This window comes from Aythya fuligula, chromosome 2 (assembly GCF_009819795.1).
Source record: "Aythya fuligula isolate bAytFul2 chromosome 2, bAytFul2.pri, whole genome shotgun sequence".
Lineage (NCBI taxonomy): Eukaryota > Metazoa > Chordata > Aves > Anseriformes > Anatidae > Aythya > Aythya fuligula.
In genome coordinates, this window is record NC_045560.1 from 91,349,232 (window position 1) to 91,367,989 (window position 18,758).

Genomic DNA, 18,758 nt, shown 5'->3' on the forward strand with positions numbered 1-18,758 from the left:
CACTAGCAGCTCCTCTTTTCCAGAGCTTGCCACCCCAAATGCTGACCCAGGACATGAAAGTTAGGGGCTCGGTTCCCTCGTTTGCTTCTGCCTCTCCCTATTCTAGGAGAATCCCTATTCTTTCTCTACAGAAAGACAGTCTCTAGGTCATGGAGATAGCCAAAGGACAAGGATGCCCTGCCTCATTCACTTGTAGGTCAATGGAGATAATTAAGCCCTGTCACTTGTGTATTTTTTTTTTTTTTTTTTTTTTAATCTCAAGGAGCAGAGAAAAACAAATAAACAGACAAAACATATAAGCAGTCTTCAGAGACAGATCTGGACTAAGATGAGTCCTAGACCACATGGAGTTTATGGATCTTAGCCAAACTCTTTAACTCCCAAGACCTCATCTCCAAGTAACCAACCCTCTGAAGCAAGTTACTCGGTGAAGAATTGGGCTGTGACGTGCTCAGCTACACAGCCCAGCACACCTCCCATGGTCCTGGCTGCCTTCTCTCACCAGCCCTAGCATCCTACTCACCGCCAAGAGGGGCTGCAAGCAGGTGAGCTGCAGGTATCAGGCCAGAAGACTGACAAAACTGCACATTGGTGCCAACAAGAGCTACAGATAAAATGGTGGATTACAAGGTGATTGTTTCAACCTGGAGCATAGAAACAGAAAGGGATGCAGGTCACAAGGTACTGGAGCTTCCTGAAAAATGCAGCTGATAAAGCAGGGTAAGATGGTACAGCTGTGCTCTGGTAAAATTTCATCATGCACTTTGCATTCCTGGTAAGGACAAACACCTGTGGTGAGTGACACAGACAGTAAAGCTGATGGATTTGCTTTCCTGCAGCAGTGCATATGGGACAGAGCAGAAGAAATGTGATGGTCATGAGTGGATGTGCCTAGGCAGAAAGGCTATGGAAAATCGGGTCTCCTGGCCTTCAGGTAGAAGAAAGCTGCCCTGGCTGTATGAAATCCAGTCGAGGCTGCTGTGCCACTCACCCTTGTCAAACGTGTAGAGAAACTCCCAGATACTTTCTCTTGCATCAGAGTGCATTAGGTAAGCAGCAGGACACAGCACGGTGGTGCAATTCTTTGTCTTGGCGTGGTGCTAGGCACAAGGTTGTTGACACTGTTTGTTAAAATGCCTCAATTTCAGACCTTAGCTTCCGCCTCGAGTGCAGATGCTTTGAAGAGATTATGAGAAGAATGAGTACTGCTCTTGTTTCACTGTATGGAAAGTAATATCTTTTTCCAGCTTCAGGCACAGCAGGGTAAAACTGTAAACAGAGCTTCACATTAATTTCCATTTCATTTCAGCGAGCAGGACTTGGTATAATTAAACAAATAGCTCTGTCCTGCTTCTTTTGAAATCAAAAGGACTTTTGTCATTTGTGGAAATTAAAAATAGAAAATTCTTCACTGTGCTTCTGCCTTTTGATGGCCACCCTGATATCAGAGGGGTCACGTCTCTGGGGAACTTAACAAGATGCAGGCAGCTTACACCAGAGGCAAACACACTGACTGTGAGCTGTCATCTGTCAGGCTAATTACAAGCTCGTCAGTTCAGGGGTTCTTCTTAGTTCACTTTTAGGGATCAGTGTGGTCAATGCTCCAAAGCCTAATTTTTACCATTGCCATGCCATACCTCGCGACCTATGTTTAACTTCTGAATTACCCCTCCTTTGGGCTGGGAGGCTGGTGACAATTAGATGAGTTGTCCCCAGTTCAGTGCTGGCCTGATCTGTCACCCACCCTGTTGTACCCTATTGTTTAATCATACCTCACTCCTCCTAATGAGACTCGTTTATCTTTCTTTCAAGTTTCATACTATTTCCTGCTTCAATGAGATTTATGATGAAAGAAAGAGAAATGCTCCTAATTGATCCTCTGCTGGTGACATTATCTCTTGCAAAAGCAATGACCAGCAGTAGTAAACATCAGTTAGACAAGAATTTTCCTTTTTATATGCCACCTTGGAAATTTTAAAGAACAGCTGAAGCTCTGCTACTAAAGGATGAGCAAAACAAGGATGAGAAATAACAAGTACAGGGAGCCAGGCAATAGAAATCTCTCAGATCTCTGACAGCCCGATGTGATTATAAGGCCCAGTTGGCCGGGCTGGCAAAACCTCTTCATCAAGAGCTGCCCTTTGCAGTTAGCCTACGTGTGAGCAAGCCTCTCAGCACAGAGTGGTTCGGGCAGTCTGCAGCAGCTCCAGTGTGTCTCTGTGTCAGCCCAAGGAAGATAAAACTTCCCATTTTCAGCTATTTACTGAAAATAGTAAGAAAGGAGCAATTACCTGAGCCCTTGGCCCACCCCAGGGCACAGCAGCTGCTTGGCAGACATGAAAACAGAGGGAAAAGCTCTAGATCTGACTAAGCATGGCCTCAATATCCATGCCTGTGCTGAGGTGACCACTGGGGTCCTTAAATCAAAGCCGGTCTACCTTGCCCAAGTGGAAAATGACAGTGGCTGTCACACACAGAGGCATGTGTCTTAACAATTTTCTGTGGGTTCAGGCCCATCAGCAGGCCTCAGCTGCCCCCACAGCCTCCTGCCTGGCCAGGCTCTGGGTCTGGCTCATCCAGAAAATAAATGAAAATAAATGTCAAATGAAAAAAGCTTAAAAGTCTCCATGATACATTAGGGATCCTTTTTCATCAGGTTGGATGAGCACTTGTCAGGAGTTATGCAGATATACCTGGTCTGGTCTAGGGCTCAGGGACTGACACAATAGCCTCTCAAGGACTTCCTTCCCTCCATTTTGTACTGGCCTTACATTCATCATCAAGATCAGTTGTCTTTCACCACAAACACTGAATTCTTAGGAGTCTTCCAAGTTGTCTGCTGGAGGAGCCCTGGTTATGCTGCTCCCCTGTGGTTCAACAAGCTAATGTGCATATAAGAATAGTGCACCCAAAGGAGAAAGAAGCCATAAAAGCCAGAATGTTGACTGACTACTTACACCCTCTAAAAGTTGTAAAACACTTGACTGAAAGGATAATCACTCAAATTTTCAAATTCGCCAACCTCAGCTGCTATGCCAGCAGCATTAACCTATCCCTTGTAGTATCTCACAACTCAAAACAAAACAACAACAAAAAACAAACTAACACCAAAAATCACAAACCTGTGGAAATTTCTGGCTGTGCAGTCTCAGCAGACAAAGATTTTTAGCTCTTCTCAAATAAACCATCTTATTGATTCTGATTCCTCATCACCTTGAAATCTGTGAAGGTTATTTATCACCTGAGCAAGGGGATTTCAGAAGGCTACTGAGGGAACATTTTCTGCTCCCATATGATTATAGTTTTTGTACACAGGTTGCACTGTGACAAACAAATATGCCAGGTGCAAGAAAAAGAAAAATGAGGCTGCTCAACTGTTCAGCCATTATTTGATTCCCACAACTGCCTGAAAATCTCATTGACCTATTCTGCCTGATTCACATTTTTTCCATTGTATATGTTAAAGAGAAAGCACAAAGATACAGTTGTCAACAGCTGTCAACTTCCTTTTGCCTGCTGGCAATGAAAAAGGAGATTAACTGCTTTTGGATGCAGCTAATTTATTAAATTAGGGAATGGCACACCTTTGCCTAAACTTTCAGAAGTACATGGGCTGCATGGTTGTTTGGTTGTACTGTTTAATGAACCCAGATTTTATTGACCGTTCAGCTCACACGTCTGGAAAATCAAATTTGTTAAATATCCCAAACTGGGCACACAGGAATCAGGGTGTTTCAGTCACACAGAAGCTTTCTGAATATTTTGAAGATCCATTTAGACCATACTAAGGGAAGCAAACATAATTACCTTCAACCTTCTAGAAGAGACTGGAGTTTACCCAGCAGAGAGGAGTATAATTGGACTGCTGACTTTGTTAGGCCCAAGACTTCAACCAGATTCCAGCTTTGTGAAGAATGTATTAAAAACAACATCAACAACACAGTAACAACAAATAAAAAATAGAAAAACAATCTGCCTAGATTGAGTCAAAAGGGGAATCAACCAGCGAGTCAGTGGTAATAGGTTCCTACCCTGGAAGCAGTGTAACATCTCATTTAAAACTAACTTCAGAGTATTTGAGGAGCAAAAGTGGAGGTATTACAGCCTGGTCTCTAAATCCATTCTTATAATAATATAACATTTTGACCCCACTTGCCAGGGAAATGGCACCTGCAGGAACTTGTCTTTCTCACAAATTCACCACAAGAACATATCGAGAACATGACTCAGTGCTGTTGGTCAGCTGGTGATTTTTGGGTTCTCTGGTTTAAATATTCCTGCATTCAGCAAAGGATATTTGAAATCACTCATCATACTTTTCATTGGAAAGAAAGGTTTGGGGATTGTAGCTCACAGCACAGGAGGAGGGACGGAGGGAACCAGGTTTCTTCAGCCTGGAGAAGAGAAAGCTAAGGCAAGGGACATGATTGCCTTTACATGGGGGATGAAGACTGAACCAGTCTTCTCCAGGGTGCAAAGTGAAAGGATAAGAGGCAACTGTCAGAAGTCGAATTTCTGAGAGGATCTAGGAAAAATTTCTTTATCAGGAGGGAGGAAAAGCACAGGAAGAGGTTGCCTAGTGAGGCTGCTGGAGATACTCAAAACTTGACTGCACACAGCCCTGAGCAACCTGATCTAGCCCAGAGGCTTGGAGCAGTGTGTTGAACTAGGTAACCTCCAGAAGTCCCTTCAAACAGGCTGTGACACTGGAAATTTGATAATCAGGAGATTAATTAGAAGTTGTTCGACATTAGTAGCTCTGAAAACAGCTTCATATGAATGAATTCCTATAAATGCCATCATACTCATTTTTTAATCTTACCAAGTAGTTTTTGTATTACAATGTACTTTGGGGCTCATTAGCTGAAAAAAACAATTTGTAATGTAAAGGGAATCTCAGTGAAGTCCCCATCAGTGTAGTATAGCAAGACTTGTGTTCATGCAGCTTTACTTTTATAGATAAATGAGAAATAGATGCAAGTTGGCGGGGAGACCTCACTTATTAAGGCAGCATCTCCCCATTACCTGAATTCATTCATGAGTTTGTAGCTCCATTTCCAGCTGGATTCCTGGGCTCATGGCTCCTGTTTCCCTAAGGGCACCAGGGAGTCACAATCTCTTGTTCTACTGACAGATTTTTAAGAGGATTCATCTTCTCTGCCATCCATGATCACATATCCTCTTTCTGACAGCCACAGTTATTACTTCCACTGGAAAATCCAGGTTAAGATAGGCTGAGTATATATCAAAATAACGCCAACATCAAGAGGTCAAAAATCATGATATTTCTGAACCAGCAGCTCTTGCTACAGCTGAAAAGCTTTTCAGCTTTTCATTGCAAGATTAAGAGCCAGAAGTTTTCTTTCTTTCTTTCTTCTTCCTTTTTTTTTTTTTTTTTTTTCTGAGAAAAAGTATTTCGCTTCATAAGATCTCCCTGTCCTAATCTTGTATCCAGAAATTATTTTAATGCCTATGATTTTAAACTTTAGTTTGTTGTGTAACTGCTTTGGTCACTAGCTTTATCACCATGTCCATATCCACAGAATCCTAGAATGATTCCCATCCTGACCCTCCCCTGTCCCAGCTCCATGCTGTTCCCTCAGGTCCTATTGCTGTCCCCAGAGAGCAGAGCTCAGTGCCTGCCCCTTTGCTCCCCTCGTGAGGAAGCTGTAGGCTGCTATGAGTAACTTTTCCAAGAATTAGCTGACAATAACTAACATAATTTCAGTGACTTTAATCCAGGGTTCAGTAGTTAGTGGGCTGCAATAACCAGAATTGGTAGGATGAACTATGATAAGAAGCTTCATAAACCTATAAATTGTTTTTGTTTATATCAATGCATTGTATTATACTTGAATAGTTTTATTATTCACATGTATTTTTGATATTCTTTCTAAACCCAATTTTGATAGTTTTTACCTACAGAGAATGTTGGGGACAGAAAAAAAAATCCATCATTTCACTGTGTTTCAGCACTTGCTGTCTGATGCCCCTTCGCTTTTCTATCTCTGCCTGTTCTTTGTGATATGAAACTCATCATCAGAGACGTCAGAAAATACTCATGCAAACATAGGAAAATTTCCTAATATGGGCCATTTCTGAGAGATACGTGTGTGTGTGTGTGTTAAGGGAATTGCCTTCCAGCATGCATTCCTCCTCACAGATAACGTAATGACTGACTCTATACATCCCCCTCTAACTGCTGAATCACTCTTGATTTTCTTCTGTTTGACTAATGTCACAGCCATTTTTCCAACTGATTGATTGTGTAATACTACTGTAAGGCTAACTTGTAGTCTTTAAACTCTGAAAGCTGTGTATTGTTTTGGCCTTTTCAAAGCAAAATTCCTCTTACAAAGTAGGAATTATAATTTAAGAAAATATTTTTGCCCGTCAGTATTTTGGAGATGGTAACAGGAAGAAAATAGAAGGAATAAAATAGGCTATAGAATGACCCTCCCAGTCCAGGTGTTCTTATTTGAATAATATTTCTCTAATATAAGTGCAGATATATATGGTAATTGTAATACCTGATGATCTCATTTAAATGATACATCACTTCTTAAATACATGGTTGCTCGCCTGTATTGTTTTTACACTTTGAAACAAAGGCCTAGTAGGAATCCACTTGCATTTTTCATAACGTTTCAGGCAAGCTGCTGATGCACACAACCCTCAGTCTTGCTTGAGTAATGCGTAATGCAACCAATCATGTCAGGTTACCCACTCAATGAAATGTCAGGTTCTCTCTTCCTCGACATATTCCTCACTTTGCCCGTAAATAGTTCCAAATTACCACGCTGTGGCAGTAGAAAAAGCACGTGAGATTGAATGAATACCAAATGAATCCATTACACCACTACAAGACATAAAATAGCATGTTAACGTGACAGAGTACTTCCCTAACATAAAACCATGCACTAGCTAACTAGAAACCCTCTGAGCTTAGCAAGCTAAATTAGCAAAGTCTACTGGCTTTTAATTGCTCTAATTGTCTCTGGCCATGACATACAACCCAGGTGCTGTGGCAGGAGCTGGCAGTGGCTGTTTTCAGACCATGTTCTTGGGACAAATTCTGAGCAGGGCACAGCGGGTCAGGCGGTGTCTGGAGAGGGGCACAGGCCTCGAGTCCTGGGCTTGAGATACTCAGGTTTCAGCCAGCTATCTAATGTAAGCTGCTCCATGGTGTATGATGAAAAAGAAAGGATATATAGCTGCATTACAGAACTTTATTCTGCAGTTTTACATGTCTGAGGACTCCTGCCTGCACGGACTGCACCCATTTTGCTTAGCTAGAGGCCCAGCCGTGGGTCCGATGCAAAACATGGGCTGCCACATCCTGTGCTCCCTTGGAAAAACATGGGTGCTTTTTTTCAGAGGTGACTTTCCAAGACTAAAAATAAAATGCTTTAGACTGTTCTGCTTCTTGTGCTTGAAAATAGATAGATGAGCAGCGTAAACTCTCCCAGAATACGAGTGTTCGCCAGCCATGTCCCACTCCTGTAGCTTAGCTCTTTTTTCCAATTTCCTAGAGAGCCACGATGAGTTAGTGAGAAACATTACATCTTCTTACAAGTACTGACTGACAAATAAACTAACACAGATGAGAGCTTTTTCTTTTCAAGTACATTAAATCATTACATTGAGCTTTGGCTATTAAGTCAAATACACAAATTGTGCATTCTGGTTCCTTAAAACAGAATAAAGGCAAACACTTGATGCAAGGCAAATTCAATTTCATTTCATTATTGAAGAGTTCACTAAAAGAATCTTATTTAATATGGCACTAAATACAAAGGCTGTGGGGATAAACCATAGTCCATAGCATTTGGCTAAATCAGTGAAATTACAAATATCTAATACACAATCCACAGGAAATAACAACCATGAAAACAATGATGGATACCTCAGAGACTCTTTCATTTGTGGGAATGAGCAGGGTCCAGCAGTGCAGGGCCCTCTATAGTCTTCTAGGTTTGTTTTGTTTTGGGAAATAGTAACTTGTGAACTTTCAACAACTTTCAACGATCCATCCCTTATAAGTACCAGAAAACAACAGAGTTGACATTAGGTCATGGCTGGCATTTCAGACACATCCTTATGGAAAAACACAGCCTATTCAGAAACTGAAAGCTGATCTCACTTCTGGAGTGAGAAGCCATCTCTGCATTACAAATTCCAGCCAGGGTACTTGAATCCAGATGGGACACTTACCTCTGAAAAGCAGCAGAAAGCATGAGACGAGCTCAAGGATGGAATATACTGGTCATCTGGGATAAGCTGATGTTGACATCCAGATTTTCACTGTGCTGACAATCTTTGGTTGCAGGTCTGGAATAGATTGGGTCATGCCAGAAACTGGGATTAACATAGAAATGCACCTAATTACAGGCTGTGCGTGTGCAAGTGGTTCTCCATTTTCAGCATAATTTCAGATCTGCCACGAGGCGGCTGTACTGATGTCACACCAACAACCTTCGCCAGTACTTTCATCTGTCTATTCATTAGCTAGCAAACAGTAACTAAAAAGGAGCACATCAGTGACAAAATGGCAGCAGCACTGCACCAGACACTTCTTTTGTGTCTTCTAAATCAAACTCCCCGTGTTTCTTACATTGCGTCATACTTGGTGGGTATTTGAGAAACCCTTTAACAATTCTTGGTCACAAATGCCACCACATTCTTTTTTTCTTTTTTTTCATTTGTTCACTTTCCCCATCCTGCTTTTGCCATGGTCTGTCCCCTACGATCACAGCTCCTGATTACCATCCTTCCAGGCTGACTTAATAGCAGAGCAGAAAAATGACTAAGTAGCTCTGTGACATGTATTGCTGTGATTACTACACAGAGGTTCCCTGTGTGCCTCTGCACATGGCAGTGATGCTCAGGGAGGGATGCCTCACGTCAAACCTCCCTAACATCTCTCTCTGCAGCCCTGAGTGAGTCACGTCCTAACGCAGGGCACCTGCCTATTTTCTTTTCCACCAAGAGGGACCCACAATAGCCATCACACTGAGTTTGCATGAAAGGGAGGGAGCTGAGGCATCTTAAATGGCACCTTGCTTAAGAGGTACCTCTCTGTTGTTGATTCCGAGTCCTCTGAATCCGATTTGTAGGCCTGAGGGTACCGAAGTCCTTTCTTTCACAAAAATAAATTACAAACTCTGTGAAGGAGAGATGCGTCTTACTACTTTCTTTTAAAATTTGTCTTTAGGGGATGCTGCTTTTCTTTCCCTCCCACATTTTTTTCTCTTCTTTTCACTCTGGCCTCCAGGCTGGTGCACCTAGCAGGCGGTCAGAAACGTGGGGTTGTTTCCTGCTTCTCCCTGAGAGGCCTCAACTCACATCTGCTGGGGTTGCCTCTTCCAAAACCCATTCGGGGCGTTCCCATCTGGTCTTGTTTTAGTTCCACGTTGCTCTGAAGTGCTGACAGCCCGAGGAAGGAAGGACACAAGCCTCTGTAGCCCACTGGCTGACGAGCCCAGTAGGGCAGAGGAGCGCTCTGCCTTCTCCTCCCATCCGCAGGGGCCGTGACTATGTTTTGTCTGAGCGGCTGCCTCATGACAGCTGTGTAATCACAGGGACGGGGACATACACACATCTTTCAACTCCATTGGAGCCACCTACCTGCTGGGTTACAGTCATTCTTCCCCTCCCATCCTCAGTGAGTCCGAAAGAGCGTGAATGGGTAGCTCAGAGTCACGCTCGGGTCCTGTCTCATTGTGTCCCTGTCCCTCTCTCTCTGGCTCAGTGAATCACGGATCATTTCCGTGTAAACCCGGTGAGAAGGGAGTGACAGGCCTTCCCTGCGATTCCCACACACGCCCAGCCCTGTTCAGTCCCCAGTCTTGCCTACTGCCCGTGGTTTATGCAGAGGGAAGGAAAGATGGTGCTGGATGCCTCCAGGCAAAGGAGAGGGAACTGGATGCACTCTTCCCTAACACCTTTGGTGAGGGCTCCAACCTCTAACCTCTGGATATCAGAGGTGGCTCCAGCGGGAGTGTCCCTGGAAAGATTTTACAGGAAACCAGTGATTATTACTGCATTATGTGCAGGGCCTGAACCAAGTATGCAACTGATTGGCATGCTGACTCGGCAGTGGCTGTCAGCGTAGTAGCTGCAGGAACACCTCACCTGTGAATCCCAGCAGCGATGAGACATCCCGCCAGTCAGCCACAGGCTCGCCCAGTGAGCCCAGCAATGCCTCGAAGCAGAACTTAGCATCTCCCGAGCTCGAAGATTCAAGAATGCAAACACCACCACTAGGCATGTCGAGCCCAATATGTATTTTATTGACCTCATTTCCAAGAAAGTTAAAAAAGAGACTGAAGACGAAATGCATAGCATAATTTCCATAACTTATGAACAACAATCAAGTTATTACGCAGTCTTTTCTTTTGATTTGTACATGATTTGGACAGAAAAATGGCCAAAATTTTTGACCACATTTTGAAAGATGCCACTGAAAATGTATAAACACAATGTGTCTGAATTATCTTAGTCATATCAGTGAACACAGTTCAGAGGCTTCTCCTAAAAATGCGGATTTATGTTCTGTGATTCTAGCCTCTTGGCTATTACTGGAGCTTGTAATAATCATAATTTTTGCCTTGAGATTTGAGAAGGAGTTAAGTCTCACAGAAAATGGAATGTGTCTGAATAATTTACCGTAAGGAAATATAGACTTAGTTTTCAAATATGTAGAGGACTTTCTACACACAGCACTCTGGAAATGCTGTATTAAATACATTTTTTATCCATAGAAAGTAAATATATATCTGTAATTAGTCCAAAGATTTAATTTTGCTGCAATGAGAGTACTTAGATGAAAGAGTCTGCATTCATATGAAATTGTATTTTTTCTATATACTCAGAACATTGAAAAGTGACCCCTTAATCTTTCTATGTAACATACATGGTGTTTTGAAGTTTTTATGTCCTTTTCGCTCATGCCATACCTCAGTTTGTATTATGCTCAGTTTCTCAATTCTTTGAATTTTTTATCACATTATGGGAAGGATGTTCTTTCTACAAAACTTACAGTGCATGATCTTTAAGCATGAATCCACCTACTTCAAGATTTTCCACAAAGTATTGGCATTGAGAAGAATCTGTCTTCATTGATGGGAAGACATCTCAATACTGGTGGTGACACTCCACTTACTATAAGGGAAATATTATTCTTTGTTGAGATGAAAGAAACCTTGTGTCTCTTCCATCAATCTGAAGCATTGTGACATTTCCTATCACTACAGTGCAAAGATGTTCCTTGTGGGAAATGCACAGAATATACTAATGAGAGTGTTCGTACATCAGAGAAACTGTTTTTTTCCCCCTGTAAAATGACAAAATTGTTCTTGATGCAATATTACTAGGCCACAGGAGAGAGAAAGTGTAATTGCCTGTAAATAATAGGCCAGAATGACCAAGCATGACATTTTTAAAGTTCAAATCCTCTCATCCTTAGTTATCATACATTGCATTAAGGCTATTTACAAACAGTATTTGTCAAGCCACTGTGTATCAAAGTGACTTATTTGCCAGTAAATCCAATAACAAGCAAAACAGAGCTTGCTGAGGTTTGCTTTCAATTTCCTCTTCTAACTTCTGTGCCATTTTAAACAAATGACATACTGGTGAGGTGAAGAGGACAGAGTAAAGTGCCAGAGATCACCTGAAGGTCAGCATACAGCAGCTCTCTTCATATTAAATTTGCCAGCACTGTGCTGGCTTTCTATCCAACAAAGCAATGTTCTGCATAACAGAAAGGCAAAGAGTGAAACAGCAAAAGAGATGTAGAAACCAGGAAACTGCTTTTCAAGCTTCCAAAAAGCCTGCTCATTACAACATCAGATAATTGACTATTAGATAAAACCGCTGGCTTTCAAAGCAGACATCAAGGAGCATTGCTTGTGGTCTGAAGTGGAAGATACAACTCACAAAATCCTCAAAAACTTGATCCTCAGTTTACATACATATAAAACACCTCTCCCTATCCACGTATTTTATGGCAGGTTGTAAGAAACAGATAGTGTCTCTCCTTATTTCCATTACAAAGCTCTGCTGAGAGACTAATAACAGTCTGTTCCAGCTGAAGTGAGTAAAACCAGTTCTTCAAAAGAACAAAAAAAGAGAAAGGAAAGAAAAGACTACCTATCTGCTGAATTCTGATTCACACACCGGGTGATACACTTCCCTTTTCCCACTGTATGCTGCTCTGGGGTAATCACTCCCTTTTCAGAAGGACTGTTTGACCAATTCTTTCACAAAGCTGCCTGCTCCCCTCGAGGGCTACGCTCAAACGACTCAAGCATTGATTCAGCCAGAAGCACTTTCACACAGTTTGAGCCAAAACTACTCCAAGGAAGGCCTAAATCATGCTGGATGAGAGTTCAGACAGTGCTTTTAATGGGGTCAAAATTTCCCTTCCCAATCGGCAATAAAGCAGCCAATCTAGGAGAATTTCCTTTTCCAGGAGGACTTCCTGGAAGTATGAAATTGCTCTGTGGCTGGTTGAACACATGCTGGCAGTCATAAAACACCTGGCCACAGTACGTTCAATCTTGTTCTATATTGCCTTCTCAAGGCTTCTTTTTCTTTCTTCCTCTCTCTCTCTCTCCCTCCCTCCCTCTCTCTCTCTCTCTCTCATTGTGTGGATTTATTTATTTACTTATTTTTGCAAGAATTCACATATCAGTTAAGTCCTAGGTTTCAGACGATCAGTAAGCATGAGTCATTTAGGGCAGTCAAGAACTTAAAAGCCTTCCAAGAAGGACATTATCAAATGCTTAGGAACTACCACAATGAATAAGAAAAAAGAATGCTTTGACCTTTTCAGGATGGAGGAGCATTCAGACTTTCAAGAATTCCCTCAAGTGGATGTTTCAACATCTTGGCCATTTGAGATTGCTGAGCATAAGCAAAGTTTGTATAGAAATAATGACTGGAATAGTTGAGAAATCTCTAATTAGAAATAATATGTCAACAGTCTCATATACGTACAGAAACACATGTGTGGGAAGACATCACATAAAACGGATCAGATAGAAATGTGGCAAGTGGAAATGAGAAAAAGATGTCGAGAACAAATGGATGAAATTGCTTCATAGGAACATCTTTTTGTAAAGGCATACTGAATCTTCATTGATCTTTGCGTCTTTTTGGCATCCTCAGACACCTTTTCCCAAAATGATGACACATATTTTCCAATGCCAACGCACTCTTCTGTGCTTCAGACTGTCTGTACGTCACCTGCAGCTTCACTTTTGAAAAGCTGAAAGGACTGCCACTCTTCCACTATCCCCTTCCCACCTACGTTGTTTCTAAAGCACGTCCTGCATCCTCTCTTCCAAATGTGGTTTTAACAAAGCAGCATAAGGAAGTAGTTCATTGTTATGTTTACTTTCCTTCATTGAGATGTGGGTTTCTGACAACAACGCTGGGCTTGTTTTGGGAGTCATCCACTAGTAAAACTTGATCAAACCTGTTGCATCCTGAAGCAATTGAACAAAATAAGAGTTATGGTTGCTGTAACTTAATCGCAAGCAAAAACATGTAGGTGAGGTGTAATTATCAAGGGTACTGCCATCTGATAACGTTTACTGCAAACAGAAAATTAAAAAACTCAAAGCTGAAGCAAATGAGCGGAAGATTTTTTTTCTTTTTGAATAACTGACTACTGACTTCTTCCTAGAGTTGCATGTAAGTCTCATCTTTTATCCTGAACATTTTTCTTCACTGGATGTTGGGCGTTGAATTTCTGTATTCTCCTTCAACACTGGAAGTACTTGAGACCCAACAGATAACGTATCTGGAAAGGACGGGCACAAAGGCTGGTTCATCAGGTATACGCCAAAGTTTGTCTGAAAAAAAAAAAAAACACAAAACAAAATATTAATTGAGATGCTACTCATGGTAAAGTAATCAGATCTATGGAGGATCTCACAACCCAGATAGGCTTAGAAAAACAATATTGCTTTAAGAATAAGGATGTATGTGTGATCTCAATGTAATTAAGAACATTTTAACTAATTAACTATAATAGACTGGTAAACAAGAGCTAACCCCATGCTATTTAAGAAGAATACCTTAAGTAAGTGGAGAAATAACAGAGTATTTCATCATGAGTTCCACAGTATCATATATGTAATTTACACTCGCTCACAGTCTTGTCATTTAATGACTCTTCTGGCTTCTTGACAAATACGGTTAATACATTTCCACAAATAAAGGCTAGGCAGCACCAGCATGCATGTATGTTCAAACAGTGAGGAAAAGTCTTGTGTCTTCTACCATGAATTATTTGCTTTCTTAACAGAAATTTGTTCTGTCTAGCCTTGGTGAATTTCCCTTCATATGTTTTATTAATATCTTAATGTATTTTACAGAAAATATTCAGAAAGTTTGTTTTATTATAATTAACGCTTGTTATCTGTCATTACTGGTGAAGCCACCCTATGTAAATATTACAAATACTTCGATATGTCCTTGTATTACTGGATAATAAAGAAACAAGAAGGAGGATAACCACTTCACCTACTATATAAATGCTCAGAGGCACTGAAAATCTGGTCTGAGTGTCTGCACTCCAATGTATGGTATTAATTTTAAGGACATTAGACATTACAGTTACAGCTACGAACAGCTGGGTGTGATGTGGAAATGTCACATTAAACACTGGTGTGCTTCTGTGATTTTATTTTCCACCTGTGGAGAACATAGAAACGTGCAGCAAGAAACAGATTTGCAACCTTAGGATAATATTTTCCAAGCAATCAGAAAACAGCTTAAAAAAATACTTAAGAAAGAAAGAAAGAAACACTGAAGACCATGTTAAATTGATAATTGAATTTTATACTTCAGAATGCCTTTGCTCTTCAAACCGAAGGACTTGGAAAGCCAACATTAGTTTTCTTGTCAATTTTTTACAGGTTTCAATAAATAGTATTTGATTTTCATAGGCTACAAATGAACAGTCATTTGAAAGCGTAATATAAATAAATAAGCAAATGTTAATTCATTTAGTATGTCTGAACAAACACATTTTTTAAATAAAACTCTGCACTCCTTCTCCATTTCCTGATGACATTTTTTGCTATTGTTCAGATCAATGATCCTGAAACAGAGGGAATTACATTTACAGCAGGTTTAGAAAAATATACTAAAGGAATTGCAATAAATTAAAAGTAACCAAATGTGTTGGTTGAATTTAAGGGAGCATGTTTGATAGACTTAAAATGCAGGATGTTTACTCAAATTCCTGCACTATATAATTACATAAAAATACAGTAATGAGGTAACATGAAACAGCTTTTAGTCTTCGAAGAATTAGTGAGATTTAAGGCTGAGACCTACTCTCAAGCAACTGCAATGCTATGAAGCAGAGATCTATCCAAATATTGCCCCAGTATGGCTCTGAACTGGGGTCTTTCTGTTTCATTTGTAATTAAATAGTAAAAAATTAGATTATTAAATAGTAAAAAAAAATAGTTAAAAGTAAATCTTTTTGGTTATTTCTGTTATTTCTTCATCTCACTGGCATTCCACCTAAATGGACCTGATCAGGCCTGTCCTACTAATGATACTTTTTGGGTACTAGTGCTCACAATGGTGCCAACACCAGTGGATGTAGTAGGGTAGATTCTTCTGGTGAGTAAGTATGAAATGCTGTGGAGTGACCTCAGTGCAGCAGGCTCCCAATCCACTAGCACAGTGACTGCGCTGGATAAACCATAATGGCAAAATGGTAAGTCAGTAACTGCTTCATTTAAAATATGAGAGTACATAATATTAATACCCTGTTCTTGTTTTTCTCTTATTTGTTGACACGTGGTGGCTTCTCCACTGGCATAAATAATGTCTTTTTCAGCCTTGAAGTTAATATCCTGCATTTAATTCCTGCACCCTAATGTAAAAATGACAGTTGCCATAATTTAATTGTTTAAAAAAATCAGGCAATCATAAAACAAGTATTATAAAATGAATATTAGTCCACACTACCCCATACTTCACACAGGAAGGAATTTTATAACTCATCTGTGTTAGTCAACTAATTTGATACATGAAAATTTTTAACGTATATTCACTGTATTGACAACTTGACTTACCTTAAAAAGACTAACATAAATCTAGGCAGATTGTTCAGTATGGATAATTTAATTTACCTTATTTCTATTGCTCTGAATCATTCAGAATCATTCAGCCACATTTTTTTTTTCTTAAAGCACTTTAAAGCCTCCATGATTATTTAAGAAAAGGTGTGTGTGAGTGTATCTTATTTGCAGGAGTTCTTAAATACTATTTTAATGCATTAAAATATTGCAATTATTTCTCTACTCTGACTGGGCATCTAGGTCTCAGTATTTCTTTGAGTTCTGAGCTTGGATGATGACTAAGGAGTTTTCAAGGTGATATTATACTGATGGTATACATATTTCAGTATTAATGCCTGCTTGGATGAGTGTTTTCCTGTAAAATCACTTTCATTGCTGACATCTTGGTCTTCTGAATGACCAGAATTTTGCTTGTGATTACCAGAAATGGATTGAGTATCTTTTAAGTAAATTTCCTTGCTTTTCTGGTAATTACAAATATTGACTCAGCAAAAATACCCCCAAACAACCACAGAAGCTGCGCATCCTGTCATTCTGACTCTGTTTCAAGAGAATGACAAAATGTGGAAAATTGTCCCTTCTCACATTTCAGTGTTGAAAAATGAGGCTTTCAGACACAGAGATTACAGCCTGCAGAGTCATTACAATGAACTGCATAATCTCCTTCTGCTGTTGCTACCCTTTCCCAACTTCAAGGGCATTTTATTTGGCATATAAACTCTCCAGAGCACACCCAGAGCAGAGCAAAGGGCTGGACTGTGACACAGGTGGCAGCAGGGACTCTTCCTATCACTCTCAAACTTCACGTAAAGCTTCTTGATCAGTAAAACTACAACATTCACTGCTGGGATAAATGGATGAAATGTACCTACTCTTGCCAACAGTGAATCACACGATAGTCATCACACTCACTGAAAGAAGGAGCTATAAAATGCTGTCATTCCTGCATGTTGTTTCAAATACTTTTACTGGACCAACAGCAATATGCACTTGGATGTTTACTGGCAGAGGAACATCCTGGGTACCCTATCTCCTTTTGTTAGACAGAAATGGGAGGTGCTACATGTGACAAAGGCCTTTAAGATGAGAGGCCTTTAAGATACTGCTCCTAAATAGTTGGTTAATTCAAACTTGCACTTGGTAGGGAAAATGCTCTGCAAGAACGTGTAACAAGCACACATACGACACTGCATGCTATCACTTAGCTTTGGGTAGAGGAGCTCTAGATTGTGCCCCTGGATGTAGCACAGCTGCTTTCTATCAACAGATAAATTCACCTGCTCTCTTTATTTTTATAACATAACCTCCCTCCCATGTGAAGGTTTGGAAGATGCAATTATTAAAGCTGAGTGATTTTATTTTTTTTTAATGCAAGGATGTTTTATTAGCTCTGATTGCACCAAAACTTATCAGTAAAGGCTTACAAAATAAGTCAGTTAAGCTCTCTTTAACTATTTGAAGGGAGATTGTGGGGAGCTGGGGGTCGGCCTCTTCTCACAGATAACTAGTGATAGGACTAGAGGGAATGGCCTCAAGTTGCGCCAGGGGAGGTTCAGGTTGGAAATTTGGAGACATTTCTTCTCAGAAAGAGCAGTCAGGCATTGGAACAGGTTGCCCAGGGAGGTGGTGGAGTCACCGTCCCTGGGGGTGTTTAAGGAAAGGCTGGATGTGATGCTTGGGGACATGGTTTAGTGGGTGACAGTGGTGGTAGGGGGATGATTGGACCAGATCATCTTGGAGGTCTTTTCCAACCTTAATACTTCTGTGATTCTCTGAAAATAGGGTTGTGGAAGCACTTGCTTTTAATATGTTAATTTCTCATATTGGAAAGAAAGAAAAGTTTTAACTTGATGTCAAAAAGCCTCAAACATTTTGTTTTGTTGAAAATGACTGGACAGCAGAGTGTTTTATTAAGAACTGATTTTCCTTTGCTCTCTACCTTAAAGAAATGTATTTCCCACTTTGCACACGAACAAGAAAAGAAGCGTATTATTTCAGAGGTCTGTTAATTACACCAGTCACTGTTTGCAAGTGTTCCAGATCTTTGGATGAAAAGCAGTGCACAGTGTAAAGCCCTGCATTACTATGAAAATGATGATAATGATGCATCAGATAAGAGAAGTCATTTGCTATCCCTGCTTTCAGTAAGCAGTCCAAAGGCGTGGCGTCTAATTCCGCAGGAAAGGGAGCTCTCCCAGGCACAATGAGAGACATAAAAGAGGATCAACAGCCCACAGGAAAAAAACACAAACCTTTTCAGTGCAGAAAGGCATGTGCAAACACAATGGATTTCCCTTGATGTACCGCTATCCATACATTCCATGCATACAGGCTGCTGGGGCAGGCTGCTAATGCAATTCCCCTTGCTACCTTGACAGCAAGTCCCAGCTCATAGCACTGCTGCAAATCCACCACAGGGCTTCCGCTATTGTTAGCGTTAAACTGCATCTGCAAAGCCCAGAAGATGGGCAAGAATTCAGTGTTCCCTCCTTCCTGTCCGTGTGCCTTTTGCATCAGGTGGTGACGCATGGGGAACAGCATGTGGCTATTTTTATGCTATTTGCTTAATGTAGTTATCTAGTCTTTCGTAGCCTTCTGCAGCCACAGAGAGCTCTGTCACAGAAGGAGAGCTCATTTTTTCCTTTT

The 18,758-nt window shown here is 40.8% G+C and overlaps 1 protein-coding gene across 1 annotated transcript in view; it reads right to left on the bottom strand.

Annotated features, from left to right (window-relative positions):
- Window positions 1–12,625: 12,625 nt before the first annotated feature.
- MOCOS (molybdenum cofactor sulfurase) overlaps window positions 12,626–18,758 on the bottom strand; it is a 219,855-nt gene continuing 213,722 nt past the window's right edge. The window contains exon 15 of the mRNA XM_032181110.1: window positions 12,626–13,862. Within this exon, the coding sequence (XP_032037001.1) occupies window positions 13,716–13,862 (147 nt within the window). The 3' untranslated portion in view covers window positions 12,626–13,715. The remainder of the gene's footprint in view (window positions 13,863–18,758) is intronic.